Here is a 17873-nt window from a genome sequence, read left to right on the forward strand (position 1 = left end):
TAGTAGCAGTAGCATATTAGTAGTTTTAGCATTAGTAGTAGTAGTAGTAGTAGTAGTAGAATTAGTAGTAGAGTAGTAGTAGCAGCATTAGTAGCAGTAGCATATTAGTAGTTTTAGCATTAGTAGTAGTAGTAGTAGAATTAGTAGTAGAGTAGTAGTAACAGCATTAGTAGCAGTAGCATATTAGTAGTTTTAGCAGTAGTAGTAGTAGTAGTAGTAGCAGCATTAGTAGTAGTATATTAGTAGTAGCATCTTTAGTAGTAGTTGTAGTAGAAAAAGTGATAAACGTAGTACAACAGAAGTAGTAGCAGCAAAAACAAAAATGAATTTCTTTTGTACTTTTGGATTCTCCACCACAACATACAGCAAGTTGGAAACTTAATTAAAAGGGTACCGATGGGCTTTATAATGAATAGGCTCCTCAGAGAGCTCAAACTTCCATAACTTCAAAATCAAGTAATACATGCCAGCTGGTTTTAAAACTGTACTGTATGTTTATTGTACTAATACAAAGCACCAGAAACGTAAATATAATGTTTATGTTGCAATATTTAAAAAAAGTAACTTTTGGAATATTAACATTACCTCCATATTATACAATGCTGTGCAGAGAAAAATGTAATGTAATGAGTTAGCTATTAGCATTATTTATTTTGTAATGGTCTGGGTGAGGTCATATACAGTATGACTTAAGGTAAGAAGAAGGTAAGAAGATACCTCAAAGTTACAATATTTCAAACATAACATGTAGTGACTAGGGGATAATTTACTACTCAATAAATAAGATTAAGTGTAAATGCATACAGCTGAAATCTAACATATTCTATTAATACAATTCTCAGACATTTCCATTGAAGCAAAAACAGAACCAGGTCATTACCACGTAGTTAAAATGGCTGATCTGGCTTTGAACTGCAGAGTCAGTGTTCCGAATACTAAAGCTGATCACAGTATTTTGTCCTGGTTTCAGCACCCCTTCTGTGCTGGTGAGATGCAGGTAATTGCCTCCAAGAGACCTGTACGCGCTGGCTTCCATTGTGGCAGAGGCTTGTTGGTCATTGGTCAATTTGGGATCTGTGGTTGTTACCTAGCAACAGAGAAAAGCCGAGAATGAGGTAGACATTGAAATCTAATGACAAAAATAATAAAATAAAGGATAAAGCAATAGCATATATTAATAATATACAGTAGACCATATTTCAAGTAATTTAGCAGTTTTGGGTTAGTAACTTTTTTATTATCGTATGAATACCTTGTCCTCAAAGCCCCATTTGTGGCATTTATACACTTAGGGTATTCAATTAGCTCCGATAAATTTTCAGCCGTAAAAAACGGGGGGTTTTCGCCGATGTTTGGGTCTTTTTCGACAATTTTTTTACTGTGCTATCCAATTAAACCCTGTTTTTAAAAATTTTCAGTTTTTCTCACGAAAATACATAGGATCTGTGAAAATTTGCGGACCTATGTAGTTTCTCTGCCGCGATCGGGAGAAAAACACCTTCTTAGGCAGGCGAAACAAAATCCCTGACAAGTGCCGGCTTTGAGCTAATTGGATAGCCCCGGGCGAGGTAATTAGCTGCGTTAATTTATCTTCGGCTAATTGGATGTGCCCCTACTCTCTCTTCTATGTAGGATAACCTCTTACATACATACATTTAACCTGTCATTAGCAACCTGTTACGCAGAAATCTGGAGACAAACACAGAGGAGGCGTCCAATTAGCACCTGCTAGAGGGTAGTTACCTCATAAAAAAAAAAAAATCCAAAAATCAAGTCAAACGTCATGGTAATTTGAGAAGTACCCCTCATGGACAGCGACAATATGCTTGGCACATGCAGCTGGAAGAAGACTGAGGAGCAGCAGAGAGGAAACTGATTGGCAGATGACATGAAGTTGGAAATACTGTAGGTTGCCAGCATTAAGCAAGTAGGCAGACCCAGTCTGGATGAGAAGGCAATGCAGTTACCTTGTTTAATTGTAGGTGCCTTGTTGCAGCATAGGAAGTTTAAGTAGCCTGGTTAGTGCAATACCCAACACTTAACCTGAAGATTCATAGCATAGCAGAGGGAATAATTGGTGGTAAGACAATATGTTTGTTTCATGAGCATAGACAAATAGAGAAAAATATACTCTATTATGGGGCACATAATATAGTGCTTGAATAAGTAAAGGAATATAATCATGGTTCCGGATCCTAGCATTAATTTATAAAGTCCTTAAAATCTATATTATCACACAGACATATAAACTTTTTGATGCTATAAACAGCGGTGGCTCCTTATGTGCCTGTCCGGGGGGTCTATAATTGTGTGCATGCACCGATCACAACCCCTAACATGCACACAAATTAGCAAACTGGACTAATTCTAGTGCATAAACCAATTTATATGTAGACTAATTTGTCCTTAAGATTGGAGGACCTCCTCCTCCAGCTCTTTTAAACTCTGCTCAAGTATCATTATGCAATATCAGGACATGCCAATGTTTTTGTATTATGTCTCTGATGGATTTTTGTATTATGTCTCTGATGGATTTTTGTATTATGTCTCTGACAGATTTTTGTATCATGTCTCTGATGGATTTTTGTATCATGTCTCTGATGGATTGCCACTCATTACAGTAGACCCCAGGGAATCTGAATTTTTTCTGTTACTTTTTCTTGTATAGTTTTGTTATTGTACAGATGGATCAGCTCTAGGTTCGGTTTTGTTTAGGCAGCTTCATATTTTTCTCTTTAATTCCCTTCATGCTATACCCCCTTTCCTTTAATCTCTCAATTAGAGGTATATATTTATTATCATATTCTATCTTTTCATCAATTCCTATGAGTCTTAGGAACTTTCCTTTTTGTATGCATTTTAAGACTGGTTAGTGCCCACTCTTCTGATGTAAAATGTTGTTAGTAGTAGTTGTTTTCCTTTGCAGTCTTGTTGTTAATTCCTTTCTTCATTGAAGCTTTTTAGTTAGTTTCAGGTTAAGGGCATATTCAATTAGGTGCTAAAAGTCGAGTACTTTTCGCATGCTGGACTTTTCGCCATCATCTCTGGTTTTCCATGCGAAAAAGTATCGTGCACATCCCCGCTTTTCCCCGTATTCAATTAGAAATCAGGGAAAACGGCATCCAGCGAATTCGGACCTAACGAAAAGTCCTGTCAAAAAGGGGGAAACAGTCTGTAACCCCCAAAAGCTGAACTAACATAGGGGATCACTATAGGTGAGTCCTAGTACCCCTAATAAAGCTATTCTGGGTACTTTAGTTCTCTCAATTTCTTGCTATTAGCGTCTTTGCATAAGTGGTGAAGAATAGAATTAAGCAATATTTTTTCAACAAAATAACTAGTCCCAGCAAATTTGGGGTACATGAAAATGGGTGCTAGCATATTTAAAAGTTACTAACGTGAAGTTTTAAAAAAACTTAAAAAATCCACCTGCCGCATCTGCAATCCCAAAAACATCTGGCGCATACTTGGAGTCTATTTCGCTAGTTTTTAAGTTTGCCCCCCAACTTTGGTCTTTTTTGCCCCCAAAATGAAAGTGCTTTTTTGGGGTGTTCTTAAGTATTTTTTAAACTTTTTTGATACAGCTTACCTTTGGGGGGCTGTCCCAAGGGTGCTGAGTGGTTTCCGGACGTCTGCTCCCCAAAACCCCAATTCTGCACTTTTTTCGACTGCTATTCATATGCGAATCTTTTTCGCCGATTCCAATGCATTGGTTTTCCGCACCAGCGAAAAGTCTCCACAATTGAATATGGGGATAAGTTTTCGCCTGGCGAAATTACGTCACCGGCGAAGCTTTTTCCCCCGAAAACGGCTTTTCGCAACTAATTGAATACGGCCCTAAGATTGCTAGTATTGAGTGCTCTGATAACATTTTCCAAGATGACTTTTGGGATTTCCCATATAATGAACTACTCTTCTACTGTATGTAGTGTATCCACATGGTGAGTATATGCCTCAATTGGTTTCACAAAAAAACAACTCTCTCTCCCGCCACCCTAGATAGATATTAGTATATGTTGTGGCACAGGCTGTGCATATTGCTGTCCCTCGAATTGTAAAAAAAATTACCATCAAAGACAAAATAATTGTAGGCCTGATTCAGCAAGGAACACAGGCCCTGATTCAGAGCCGGACGCTCTGACAGAGCGCTCACTCTGAATCAGGGCCGGCCCTCTGGTTTTTCTGAATGGCCTCCTGGCCACTCACATAGCTGTGGGTGACCACCCACAGCTATAGCGAGCGGCCAAAAAGATGGTCGCGATGGTAAAGACCATCGCGACCATTGGGCTTGCGACGAGACCCTTGCGGTAGGGACTCGTTGCCGCAAGCCCTGGAGTGATTTTGGCTCTATCAGAGCCAAAAGCACTCCCACTGACATCACTAGTGATGTCAGTGGGGCCAGCCCCAGACGGTAGGCGTTCCCATGGGAACGCCTCTGTCTGGGCAGCCACGCCCCCGGCACGCCCACCAAAGGGGGCGTGCTATCACTCACCATCGACAGCACGCCCCCTTTGGTGCGAGACCCATAATGACGGCTTAGCCGTCGTTATTGGGGTCTCGCGCATGCGCACGACGGAGCCATCTCCGTTGTGCGCATGCGCACTTGGCCAACATCGACCTGCTTGTGAGCGCTCAGCGCTTGTGAGTGGGTCTGAATTAGGCCCACAGTTGCTTCTACGCACGCAATCTGCCGATTGTTGCGTTCTGCGCGTGTGCAGTGCATGTGCGTGAACTAGCCGCTGTGATCAGGACTGCAATCGCAGAGGTTACGCAGACCCATTGCAGAGTGATTGACAGGAAGTGCCATTTGTGGCTGGTGACGAGGGGAGTGGGTAGATGAACACAGGCGTGCCGGTGCGTTTTAATGCCATTGCATGGGCGTGCATAAAATAACCACTGCGATACCAGACGCCGCTTAAGGCACCATATCGTGCGCTGAAGTAAGCAATTCATGTGCGGTCTGACCTGCCTTAACTGTGTGTATGGGTCCGATGTTACTTGATGTTACCAATTGTTTAACTATATTGTCAAAGTATACGGATGTGAGTAAGGGGAAGTGGGCGTCTTTATGTAAGGCTGCGATCGCAATGTGAATGTAAACTTTTACACATCACCGCTGATATGAGCAGAATAGCGATCCTTTCCGAATCCGACCCTGTGTCTTCAAAAGTTTTAACAAGGAAGTTACTGAACTCTGAATTACATTCCATTGGAAAAAAGTAGTAAGACTTAAAGGACTTTTTAAGTGTGGTACATGCAAAGCATTCCAATATATGGTCCAAAGATCTGACTTCCTGGATAGATTTAATCAAACACACAAAATTACAGATATATAAATTGTAATACTAAAAGTGTAATCTAATGTATACAATACAGAAAAAGTATATTGGTATGACAAGACCATTAAAGTAGAGAATCCTGTAACATGTTAGTATTATTTGCAATGTCAAAATAGATTTAAAGAAATTCAACAATTATAATCAGTTGCTAGGAATTTATATCACCTGCATAAAGGAAATCTCAAGAATTTTCAAGATTTTGAGATTTAAAAAGTTCAACTTGGTATAGGAGATATTAATATTGTCCTTTTAAGAGAAAGTAAATGGTACACTAATACCAGAAGGATTCAATAAAACATATGTTTCTGAGCCTTTTTATGGGTCCAAAATGTAACAATATAAACCAAACAACTCAGTTGTCTTATGTATAGTACATCAGAGAAAAAAGTGAGGGTTAGGGTAAGGCACTAGGGGGAGGTTTAGGGTTAGACACTAGGGGGGGAGGGTTAGGTTTAGGGAGTAGGGGAAGCGATGCAAATAGATAGCACAAGCAGCTTCTGCTGATTAAAATGATATGCAGCATGCCTATGTTCTGTGAGTGAGCGAGAACGGGTGTATCTGCATGCCAAACACTATGTTACAATATCAGCAGCTATAACACTGTAACGTAGTGTTTAGTACACAGACACACACAGAACATAGGCATGCTGCATATCATTTTGATCAGCAGAAGCTGCTTTTGCTAGCTATTCACATCACTGTGTGTTTCAGATGCATTTGAAGGTAAAAAGCTGCACAAAAGATGCCCAGCGCTACCAAGTCACACGGAGCTCCCGCGTTATATGTGCGGCATGACTTCTAGCACACAAAGGATAGATGTATGTGGACACATCTGTAGATCTGACTTGTTGTCTTTCAGCATAACTATTAACATAATTGGAACCCAATACAGCTCACAGTGACTGAAAACAAAGAATAATAGCCAATGACGTAGCTATACAACAAATATCTGCAACCAGAAAATAAATAACTATCGTTGTGTGGAATTAATAAAATATGGGTCAATGTAACTAAATATTTGATTTTATGTACTGTAAAAGGGAGAATAGGGATTATGGATATATCCCCAAATAATCCTGGAAGGGCATCTTTGTATGTTATGATAGAGGAGAATGTTCTGGAAGGAGATCATTTATAGGTTGTGGGTTATTTACGTCAACGACTCCTTATATAATTCACTTTGCTGGTATAATAATTCCTACTTTCTAATCTTTGTGGCTGCTCATTTATTCTATGTACTCATTGTAGATCATCATTAATTCTGTAGTACAGCATGCTGTATCTCCAAATCTATTCAATGTCCACCCTATAAATGTATGGTCTATTTGTATTACTCCATTTTGAAACATGTCCCAAAGACAAAAAATAACAGGTTCAAGTATACACATTACCTTTATTTGTTGCACGCTTATATCTGAGCGCGTATTGACAATCAGTCTAACAGTTCCATCTTCCCTAGTTGATCCTCTCACTGCTCCTGGTTCAGCCACCACAGGAACACTGTGTGCCGGGGAGCCATCTGGGTTAGTCACAAACACCTAGAATAAGAAAGAGAAATGTGATTCATTCAGTGATGCTTTGTCAGCAGAAACCTGGAAACTAGTTGTGTATTAACATTACAAAATTCTTGCATCAGTTTAACACAAGTCTTGCACTATTATCATGTTAATATGTAGTTACATCCCTAGTTAAGGGATATGGTATGTAGTCATGATGTCGACATTCAGAATGTCTACACCAGAGTGTCGAAAGTCAAAAACCCATGGAAAATCCTCACAAACAGGGATAAAATGTCACACTGATAATACCTCTGAAAACACATCTCCCATGTTTTATGTCCTTGCTAAAGCTCACCAACCTACTGTATGATGTTTCTTATGTCAAAGCGATAGGCAACACTACAATGCACTTCTTACATCTGCAGCACACGTTGAGCAAACAGACAGATGGTCTATGCTGATTGCATCATATAGGCAATTACCGTAAAGTCAAATGGCATTCCGGGTTTGAAGTATTTGGAAGTTTTTTCAGAGACAATTTTATATGGAGAGGTCACAATGTAAATGTCATCCAATTTGGCTTCCAACAAATCACTGCCTGCAAGAGAGACATACAAATCATTTTTCACACTGCCAAACTAAATAAAATGTTACTTAAAATATTTGAAATAACCTGGTAATATATTGTTTAGCACAGGACAATTTCTGGAGTGCAGTACTGCAGTCTAATCATGGATAATAGAACCACAAACTTAAATATCTAATTTTGCCAATGATAAAGCTTTCACCATCTGATAAACTCCCCCCCAAGTCTTTAAAATGAATAAATTAAAGAGCTAGATTTTGGTTACTTGGTTTTCGGGACTAATGCCCACAACAGGGGGCTTATTTGTCAAATAAAATGTGCTGTATATCTGGGTACCTGCAAAAATTAAAGATCCCCAGGAAGGTCCTCAGCAAGTATCTCCAGTAAAAAAAGAATATACATTGGGGCAGATGTATTATAGCGGCACTTATCGTGCTGCCATAACGCTTCCTGCTTTGTCTCTTTACCGGGGCGAAGCAGGAATCACTAATGATAAGATGTATCAACATCTCATCGGCTGGTGCGGGGGAGTGAAAACTCCCCCCTCTCACTATCCCTGCCTGAGCACACAGCACATCAACCTAGTGCTGATGCGCAGTGTCTCATTCCCAGCCAGCTCCACTGACCATGTGCGGGATATCGCAAGCATCGCAAGATACCGATTGCAGCCCTGGAGCCGGCAGCCGCCACAGCAGACACAGCGCTGTCCTTGCTGTGGGGATAGGGCATCAACAGGCTGCAGCTGGCGATAGCTGTAGTGGGCAGAATGGTCAGGTGAACTGACCGTTCATACTTCATACATAGACGTGCCCATAAGTAATGAGAGGAGCGCATAACGCCCCTATCAAATACCGCCCTGCCCCCCAATCATAGAAGAGGGAGAGGCAATATCAGCGCATGTAATGTGTGCTGATGCCGCTTTGGTGGTTAATACATCTGTCCCATTATTTTCATTGGGTCTAAGACCAATTGTAATTAATATATATACCCCCATGTGGTCTATTTATTAATAGTCTTACTCTTAGCTGAAGTGGTGCAATACATCATAGTAATCATTGGACAGCACAGATGCTGTAATGGTTAGCATTACTGCCTCACAGCACTGAGGTCATGGGTTTGATTCCCACTACGGCCCTAACTGTGTAGAGTTTGTATATTCTCCCTGTGCTTGCGTGGGTTTCCCCTCTGGTCTCCTCCCACACTCCAAAAATATACTGGTAGGCTAATTGGCTCCCACCAAAATTTAACCCTAGTGTGTATGTGTATGTGCATATGATAGGGAATATAGATCATAATCTCCACTGGGGCAGGGACTGATGTGAGTAGCCAAATATGCTATGTAAAGCGCTGAGGAATATGTGTGCGCTATATAAATAACTGGTAATAAATAATTTCCTAATCTTACCTGAGTCAGTGATGACAGTGACAGTCAAATACAGCGTCCATTGCAGCATGTCTTCCTCCTTCTGGAAATACTTCACTAGGTCTTTCCTTTCCAAAGTAGCTGTTCCTTTACCATTAGATATCTGTATACAAGGTTAAATTAGAATGAATTACGTGAAGTCATAGGCAAGCCATACTAATCCTGGTATCATGTGATATGGTTACTCTGCCTGACATCCTGCATCCAGGCCAGTAAAAAAAATATATTCATTTTGGCCAACTACAGTACCAGGGTGGAGATCCTGTCACTTGCAGCTTGTACAGAAGTATAAGATCTACCTGTGCTATGAGTATTTAAATATCTATGAAGTGATATATATTTTGATACCTCAACTCTTCGAAGAGTATCTGGAAGACTTTTCTCTTCGTTGTCTTGCTTCACTCCAAACAGTGTAAAAGCCATACCGTTCACTGGCTTCCCATACAGATAGCTGATGACAGGGAAAAAAAATACTGAGAAAACAATGTAAAGTAAGATATTCGGTAAAAGTTACACAAGGCATAGTAGCAGCAATTCAATCAACCCTTTGGAATCTGACAACCCCGATAAACTGAAGGCTAGCACAGTAACTTGTGGCTCCAGTTGTTGTAGAACTGAAACCCCATCATTTTGTTAGCCTCATGGTGTGGCTTCTGGCTTCACAATAGCTGGAGAAACATAGCGTAGGTTGTTGTGAGGACTCATGATTTATCAAAGGGTCCTACAAAATTAGTGGCCTGGGTAATATAATGACAGATTCATGCTGTATTTCTGATATGTAAATTGCTCTCCACACACATCTATATTAATATGTATACTGTGTATAACAAGCATTTTATGTGCATATAAATACTTGCATCTTCTGACCTCAATTTTCAAATCATTTCAGCCTATGTACCATCTATTCACCGCCAGGTATTCTCAGTGATCCTATATAGTGGTGTAATCCAGGGATTCTCAAATCCAGATCTTGGGACACACTAACAGTGCATGCGTTGCATACCTCCTTGCTGAAGCACGTGTTTCATTCAGTGCTGGATTAAGTACAGGGAGGTGGCCCCAGGGTCCTCACACACAAGGGGCCATACACACACTGCCTCTAACTCAGCACAGCAATATCTGTTTTCAGCACCCATCCCTGGATCCCCTTTGCCAGAGAGAACCTCTGACATCAGGTGCTGGGTTGGCATGGTGGATGGTCTCACAGGCAACATACTGTATATGCATATGAGGTGTCCAGGTCCCTATCCCATCCTGTGTGGAGGGGAGAAGACTCTGGACAGGTCACTGTATTCTTTATTACTGTACATTTACTGTGTGTTTGACCTCTCCTGGCACAGTGACCTCTAATGCAGCATACTTGGGTGATGTTGCCAGGGCAGGATGAGGTTCTGTGCATGCACTGCAGGAGATCTGGCAAGTCTCCCAGAACAAGCATCACTCATTGACTCCCAGGCTGATAGGAGACGTGTCCACAGCTTTATTACGCATCTCCAGTGGGCCAAGTGTTCAACAGTAATTGTATCTGGTGGGCTTGAGTGGTAATGGGCAGGAGTTTTGGTTGGTATGGGGGCCTCCACAATTTTGTATCCTAGGGCCACCACAAACCTTAATCTGGCCCTAAATTCATTACTGAATGACAAATTTTTCATTTATGATTTTGTGAAAAGAACTGAGGACTAAGGACACCGGGCCTGATTCAGAGACGTACGTTCTGAAAGAGCACTCGCTCTGAATCAGGGCGTTTTTTTTTTTTTTGGAGCGGCCTCCTGGCCGCTCGCATAGCTGTGGGTGACCACCCACAGCTATTGCGAGCTGCCAGGATGATGGTTGCGATGGTCAAGACCATTGTGACCATCGGGTTTGCGACCCTTGTGGTAGGGTCTCATGGCCGCAAGCCCCTGAGAGCTTCTGGCTCTAATAGAGCCGGAAGCTCTCCCACTGACATCACTGGTGATGTCAGTGGGGCCGCCCACAAACGGCAGGCGTTCGCATGGGAACTCCTCTGTTTGTGAAGCCACCCCCCCCGCCATGCCTACAAAACAGGGCGAGCTGTCGATCAACATCGACAGGTGCTCCGTTTTGCTGCAAGCCTCGAGCGAGTGAAGTTCTCACTCGCTCCGGGGCTCGCGCACGCGCAGTGCGTATGCCGCGCGTGCGCACTGCCCATCCATCGACCCGCTTGCGAGCGCTATGCGCTTGCGAGTGGGTCTGAATCAGGCCCACAGTGCCCTAACCACTGTAGTGTTGCTGGATAGGTATGCAAAGTATTTTAAAATTTACTCTCAACTCAAACAGATTGAGGCCTGACATGTACTTTCAGCAGAGATAATGTTTCTATGGAAATGAGTCTACAATGAAAAGGGGCTAAACATTTGTGGGTGACTGTCTGAGCTGGGTGGCATCCCCCTTCAATCAGTTTCCCTGGTGAGTGCCATTATAGCCAACCACTGGTAAACATGTATCACTAATCACTAGAGCACATAGGGTTACATTACCTGATAACTAGAATTTCTTATTGCCACTATTCATGCCAGTAAAATATTAATTATCACCTTAATGTATTAATATATACCCATAGAGAACCTGTCCCTGTGGTGTGTAATAAGAGAAGGGATCATATTAGCAATCTCTTCACTTCCTTGGAAGCCATGCGGACCACACATGCACTAGTAGAGAGTGCAGGCAAGGTAGGGATCACGCAGATCCCTCTCCCATTTCTTTTCGTAAACTATTGCCTATAGGCTAAAATGTCTAATGCCATCTTCAGTATGGTAAATTTGCCCAGAAAGCAGCACCCATACTCTAGGTTTCTATGTGGGTGGCTTTTGCAATTGAAAATGGAAGACTGCAACAGTTATCTCCAATATTTGCTGGGATCTCCTGGTCACGCATTCGGGGATACTGATTGTTTCCAGGTAACCCCCAAAAATGTATATCTCACAAATTAAAAATGTGTATCTCACAAATTAATAATTGAGAAATAGGCCCCCTGAAAACCTTATATACATATAGTATATATCTGATTACTAGAATACACAATCTGTGAACACGTCACTGGTCAATGTAACACACAGACACGTTCTATCACTTACATAAGCTTATTACTAGGGTTCGGTTTCCAGAGATCTAACCCACCCGAAATTAGCAGAACTGAGTCGGATCCAAGCAGGCTCGGATGTTCCCGCCTTACTCGGATCTCTCAAATCGAGGCAAACCCATAGAGACTAAATCTCGCGGTTTGTGAGCTTTCGTCGCTATGATCAATGCAGTATATAAGGGACCACGCGTCGGACGCCATTTCACTCCGGCTGTGGAGACTGAACAGGGAGGGTGGGTAGTGTAGGGCTGGGAGAGGTGCTGGTACTGTCTGCTGTGTTCTGGGCTGGTGACTGCTGATCCATTCTGGGCTGGTGCTGTTACTGTGCTGCCTGCTGTGTCCATCTGGGCTGTTGCTGATCCATCTGGGCTGTCTGTGCTGTCTGCTGTGTCCTGTGCTGGTGACTGCTGATTCATTCTGGGCTGTCTGTGCTGTGTCCTGGGCTGGTGTTTTTCATGTCTGCTGTGTCCATCTGGGCTGGTGCAGAACTGTAGATACATTTGGGCTGGTGCTGTGTCCATATGGGCCCAAGTTCTGGACTCAAAAAAAAAAAAAATAATAAAAAAAAAATATATAGTAAAAAAAAAAAATCAAACAAAGTGTCTTTTATATTTTTCTGTGTGTGTGCTTGTATGTTAGGCTTAACCGCAGTACAGCACAAGATCCAGCCAGCAACACAAATTGCAAGCTAGTGCTGCCCGACTCCAGTCGTGCTAAAAAAAACAATCATTCAAAGGTTCTTTTATATTTTTCTGTGTGTGTGTGTGTGTGTGTGCGTGTGTGTTAGGCTTAACCGCAGTAAAACACAAGATCCAGCCAGCAACACAAGTTGCAAGCTAGTGCTGCCCGACTCCAGTCGTGATCAATCTGTGCTCTGGGCCCAAGTTCTGGAGCATAAAATAAATAAAAATCAATTGTCTTTTTTTCTAATAATTGTCTGTGAGTCTGTGTGTGTTAGGCTTAGCCACACAAGATCTAGCAAGTCGGCAACGCAACCTAGTGCTGCCTGACTCCAGTCGTCATCAATATGTGCTCTGGGCCCAAGTTCTTGACCCAAACACCCCCTCCCCCCAAAAAATAGTGTCTTTTGTCTATTTATTTTCTGTGTGTGTGCGTGTTAGGCTTAGCCACACAAGATACAGCAACGCAATCTAGTGCTGCCTGACTCCAGTCGTCACCAATCTGTGCTCTGGGCCCAAGTTCTGAACCCGAAAAAAAAAAATAGTGTGTTTTGTATATTTTTTTTCTGTGTGCGCACGACTGCACATGTGTGTGAATTTTGTAACCACACCTTGGCTACACTATTGGTGCTTGTGACACTGCTTCAAGACCGCCGAAAATATGGAGGGCTGTCACATGACAGGAGAGCAAGGCCAAGAACCACATGTTGTTGCTGCCGCCAGCAGTCATCATGATAATGCAAGGCCATCAACTTCCTTGTCCTCTATGAAGGCCCATGCCTTCAATCCTCAAGGGTATCCCAACCATCATCTTTGCACAGTCCTCAACTCTATTAATAATTATATCAATCAGTTTTGAGCCAGCAAGCTGGATGCAACCTTTTGGCCCTTTAACTAGATTAAAAAAAAATCAATATTGTGAGCTGTGAGGTAACCAAAATTGACTGGAAACGAGTGGAAATAAATGTTATTGAGGTTATTAATACTGTAGGGACAAAAAAAAGGCACATTTTATGTGATTTTAGCTGTTTTTTTTTATTTTTTAAGAAAAAAATCGAGATCCAAAACCAAAACACGAAAACAAAACACCAAGGAAAAAAATCCAAAACCAGATTCAGATCCAAAACCAGGGGAGATCCAGATCCAAAACCAAAACCAAAACACGAGGGTCGGCGCACATCTCTACTTATTACTGATCACTTAAAATTTGTATATACTATGTCTCTACATTCTAATGAACACCTTCACTTACTCTGCCAGGATTTCCACTCTCACTTCTTGGTCTTTTATGTAGAAAAAATATTGCGCTGTTTGCAGCTTTATCTCAAAACTTGGCAGAACTGAAAAGTTTGAAATCACAAACACAAAATTAGTGTAATCCTAATTTCACCCAAAAGGTTGATGTTCTGTATTTATCTCCTGGATATGTAGAATCAATTAGAAGAGCTGATCACCATTCAATCATTATATTATATTATATAAAAACAAACCATTGGTTATCATAAAAATTACAATCTTATTTGTTCAGTTTTTCCTACTGTACTTTAAAATATACTTAATAGTGCTTTACAAATGGTCCCATAGATAACTATATGGAATGCACCATGAATTTCCTTTTAATTGCAAATACATTAGACCAAATTTTTTTTATGTACAGTAAGTTCTCAGTATATATTGTCTTACTATCATTAATACATCTATTCTCAAATAAATAGATAGATAGATGGAACAGGCAGGTAAAATGCGTAGGGTACCACACCTTATTTTTTTCTGCAATTTAAATAGGATATAATAGTAATCTTGTTTCATTAGGTTGAATCATTTGTCTTCATGAAATACAAAATTGACGATTCCTAATTGTGTCCCATAATTCTGACAAGAGCATTCACTGTCATTTGCATTATATTCCCTAAAGTTCAAACTTAATGTGGTTTCATAAAAAAATATATAAGGTTTAGATGGGTGTGTTTAACAAGTCAGCCCTTGTCTGGATGTTACCCTCTGTACATCAGAGATGAGTGCATTTAAATGGAATTTAATGGTGTGTTGGGCATACTATAAATGCTAGTGTAGGTACTTACAAATAAAAATGTTAACAAAATCCCCATGCATTTATTTGCTAGATAGACACAGATTTGCAGTATATTATTGTTAGCGCCGATACTGAAATTTATAATTTGGTACATAGCAAAGATAAAATGAATGTTCATGAATGCCTTGTACAGATGCAGTTAGCACTTTGCCCTGATTGGGAATGAAACACACATCATGGTGGGTAAGACTTTTTGAAGCTGTATAGAGGGTGCGATCACAATTTTTCTGTGTGGCCAAGGCTTAGGGCCTGATTCAGACCCGCTCGCGAGTGCATAGCGCTCGCAAGCGGGTCGATGGTCGGGCAGTGTGCGCGGCGTATGCACTGTGCGTGCGCGAGCCCTGGAGCGAGTGAGAACTTCACTCGCTTGGGGCTCACAGCAAAACGGGGTGGCTGTCGATGCTCATCGACAGCTCGCCCCGTTTTGTAGGCGGGTCGGGGAGGGTGGCTGCACAAACGGAGGCGTTCCCGAAGGAATGCCTGCCGTTTGTGGGCATCCCTACTGACATCACACGTGATGTCAATAGTGAACTTCCTGCTCTATTAGAGCAGGAAGTTCACTGGGGCTTGCGGTGGACGAGACCCTACCACAAGGGTCTTGTCGCAAGCCCGATGGTCGCGATAATCGTGACCATCGCCAGGCCACCCGCATAAGCTGTGGGTAGTCACCCACAGCTATGTGAGCGGCCTGGAGGCGGATTTTGAAAAAAAAAATCTGCCCTGATTCAGAGCGAGCGCTCGCAAATAGAGCGCCTGTGAATCAGGACCTTAGTCCTTACATTTGCATTTGATAGTCAAGTCACCGTTTGTAAACTGGATGGCAGCGGTTTCATTGGGCACAGCAGAGAGTCTCATATTGCTTCTCTGTGTCATAAAAAAAAGTGCCCACTCAGCTAGTCCCTGACTATTTGTTAAGTATGAACAGCTTCCAACTTTGACACACAAGAGTGAAACATATTATGTATGTTATGTTAATTCAATAGTGAATTCTACCTATATTGTCACAACATCAAATGGGTTATGTTATTTAGTTCAAGGCAGGAAATGCACACAAATTGACTATAAGCTCAATGCATACTAAAGATAACTATACTTGTTAATGCAAATATAAGCTCAGTTTAACTTCATTAAATGTAATTGAAGTTTTTTTGAGTAAAGTATCTGATCATATTGGGGTTTTAAAAACATAGGGCCTGATTCAGAACTGCTCGCAAGCGCTATGCGCTCGTAAGCGGGTCGATGGCCAGGCAGTGCACACATGCCGTTGATCGACAGCCCACCCCGTTTTGTAGGCGGGGAGGGGTGGTGGCTGGCCAAACAGAGGCGTTCCCGAAGGAACGCCTGCTGTTTGAGGGCGGCACTACTGACATCGCTTGTGATGTCAGTAGTTGAGCTTCCTGCTCTATTAGAGCAGGAAGCTCACTGGGGCTTGCAGGAATGAGACCCTACCACAAGGGTCTCGTTGCAAGCCCGATGGTCGCAATGGTCACGACCATCTCTACCATCACCTCACCCACAGCTTATCGAGTTGCCGGGAGGCCGGCTCCAATAAAAAAAAAAATGCCCTGATTCAGAGCGAGCGCTCTGAAAGAGCGTCCGGCTCTGAATCGGGGCCATAGCCTCCATACAACATGCATACACTGTACAATCGAATTTCAAAAGTAACCTACCAAAATTAAATATTTCATTGTACACCTTATTTTCAAAAAAGAAGAATTGCACATTGCACTGGAATTCAGCATAAGAATGACAAATTAAACCAGGTAAGGGTAGCGTATTTTTCCTGAATGTTTGTGGTAATTTACAATGGACTCCTTGCAGTCTGCTAGTTTGGGTGGAGAGGCAGGGGGGGTGTTGGTTTAAATATATCATGGAAATCATATTATTATTATAATCGTACCATAATTATAACACATAAATCATCATACTGTACATCCTACCATATTCTTTAACTTCAAAGTTTGTGGTGTAATTCTGTATCAGTGTGTCCTCAAACTTTGCTGATACGGTCCATACCCCCAAACTGTAAGTGCAAAACAAAGGTATGTATTACAAAGCACCACAATGACACCCTTACTGGTTAATCCTTTTAAGTTCAATCTATGTCACAGAGATGTTCTGTAAGTCTATATATATTTAAAGATTTTATTATTATTTATAATTATTATTATAGGAAACTCAACCTGTAGCTCTAGTACCACCCACTTCAAAACTGAGGACACCTCACTCAGACAGGAGATGAGTATGGAAAAAATAGGAAGAGGAAGAAGAACAACAACTCAGGATGTGTTTGGTTCCTAATTTTTCAGTACTACTGAACAGATTGTTGCATCCATCTTGTGTGTTTGACTCTCACCTTACAAGATCACTTAGTGTGTAGGACTGGGAGATGATGCCAGTTTTGCTGGTCTGTTGTATAAGATCTCTCTTGACAATGACGTTCTCTGGAGTCTATGATGAAAAGAGAGAATCCAAGTTATACAGACAGCAAAACAACAAGAACAATGAAAATATAACAATAATATCAGCATGTATTGCTGTTACTAGTAGAGATAAATAGCTCATTATTGCATAAATATAAACACGCCCGAACTTGAGGTTTCCTAGGAGAACCGAATCCCGGCTCAGGCGCCCTTTCAAACAAACAAGGTTATGGAGAGGGTGTGGGCTGTAGTTGGGCTTCAAATAGACACCATTAGGATGCTATTAGATGCCATTTAGATGCCATGATACTCAGTTGTGGTAGATGGACTGGGTGGGAAGGGTGACTGCAGCAGGCATCTGTGTCATTGTGTAATGTGTATGTTTGTCAGACATGCTAGCTACAGTAGCAACTGCAATCCCTGCATACTACAAACAGGCTACTGTCACTGTAAGTTTGTGTGTCAGACACAAAAGCTAAAAAAACAAAACAAATGTTAGTAAATACAAGTAAACATTACAAATATCACTACTTCAACTCCTGGCACGTTATTATAGTAAATTTATTATTACAGTTATCTACATGCAGCAAGTGATGACTGAAACTACTATGCTTCAAATTTGAAATACCAATAAGGTAACTTTTTCACTGCACTGAGGGCCTGATTCAGAGCCGGACGCTCTGACCAGAGCGCTCGCTCTGAATCAGGCCCGGCCTACCTAAAATTGGAGC

The 17873-nt window shown here is 41.6% G+C and overlaps 1 protein-coding gene across 1 annotated transcript in view; it reads right to left on the reverse strand.

Moving 5' to 3' along the window:
- The window catches only part of LOC148443005 (A.superbus venom factor 1-like), a 164805-nt gene that overhangs the window by 110586 nt on the left and 36346 nt on the right, over nt 1-17873 (reverse strand). Inside the window, exons 5-12 of the mRNA XM_088463400.1 lie at nt 17076-17170; nt 16660-16742; nt 13880-13967; nt 9196-9298; nt 8830-8950; nt 7321-7436; nt 6731-6877; nt 881-1087 (exon numbers count right to left, since the gene is read on the reverse strand). Coding sequence (XP_088319526.1) covers nt 881-1087; nt 6731-6877; nt 7321-7436; nt 8830-8950; nt 9196-9298; nt 13880-13967; nt 16660-16742; nt 17076-17170 — 960 coding nt within the window. The remainder of the gene's footprint in view (nt 1-880; nt 1088-6730; nt 6878-7320; nt 7437-8829; nt 8951-9195; nt 9299-13879; nt 13968-16659; nt 16743-17075; nt 17171-17873) is intronic.

The sequence above is a fragment of the Taudactylus pleione genome, unplaced genomic scaffold, assembly GCF_031769625.1.
Source record: "Taudactylus pleione unplaced genomic scaffold, aTauple2 ptg001357l, whole genome shotgun sequence".
In the NCBI taxonomy this organism is placed as follows: Eukaryota; Metazoa; Chordata; class Amphibia; order Anura; family Myobatrachidae; genus Taudactylus; species Taudactylus pleione.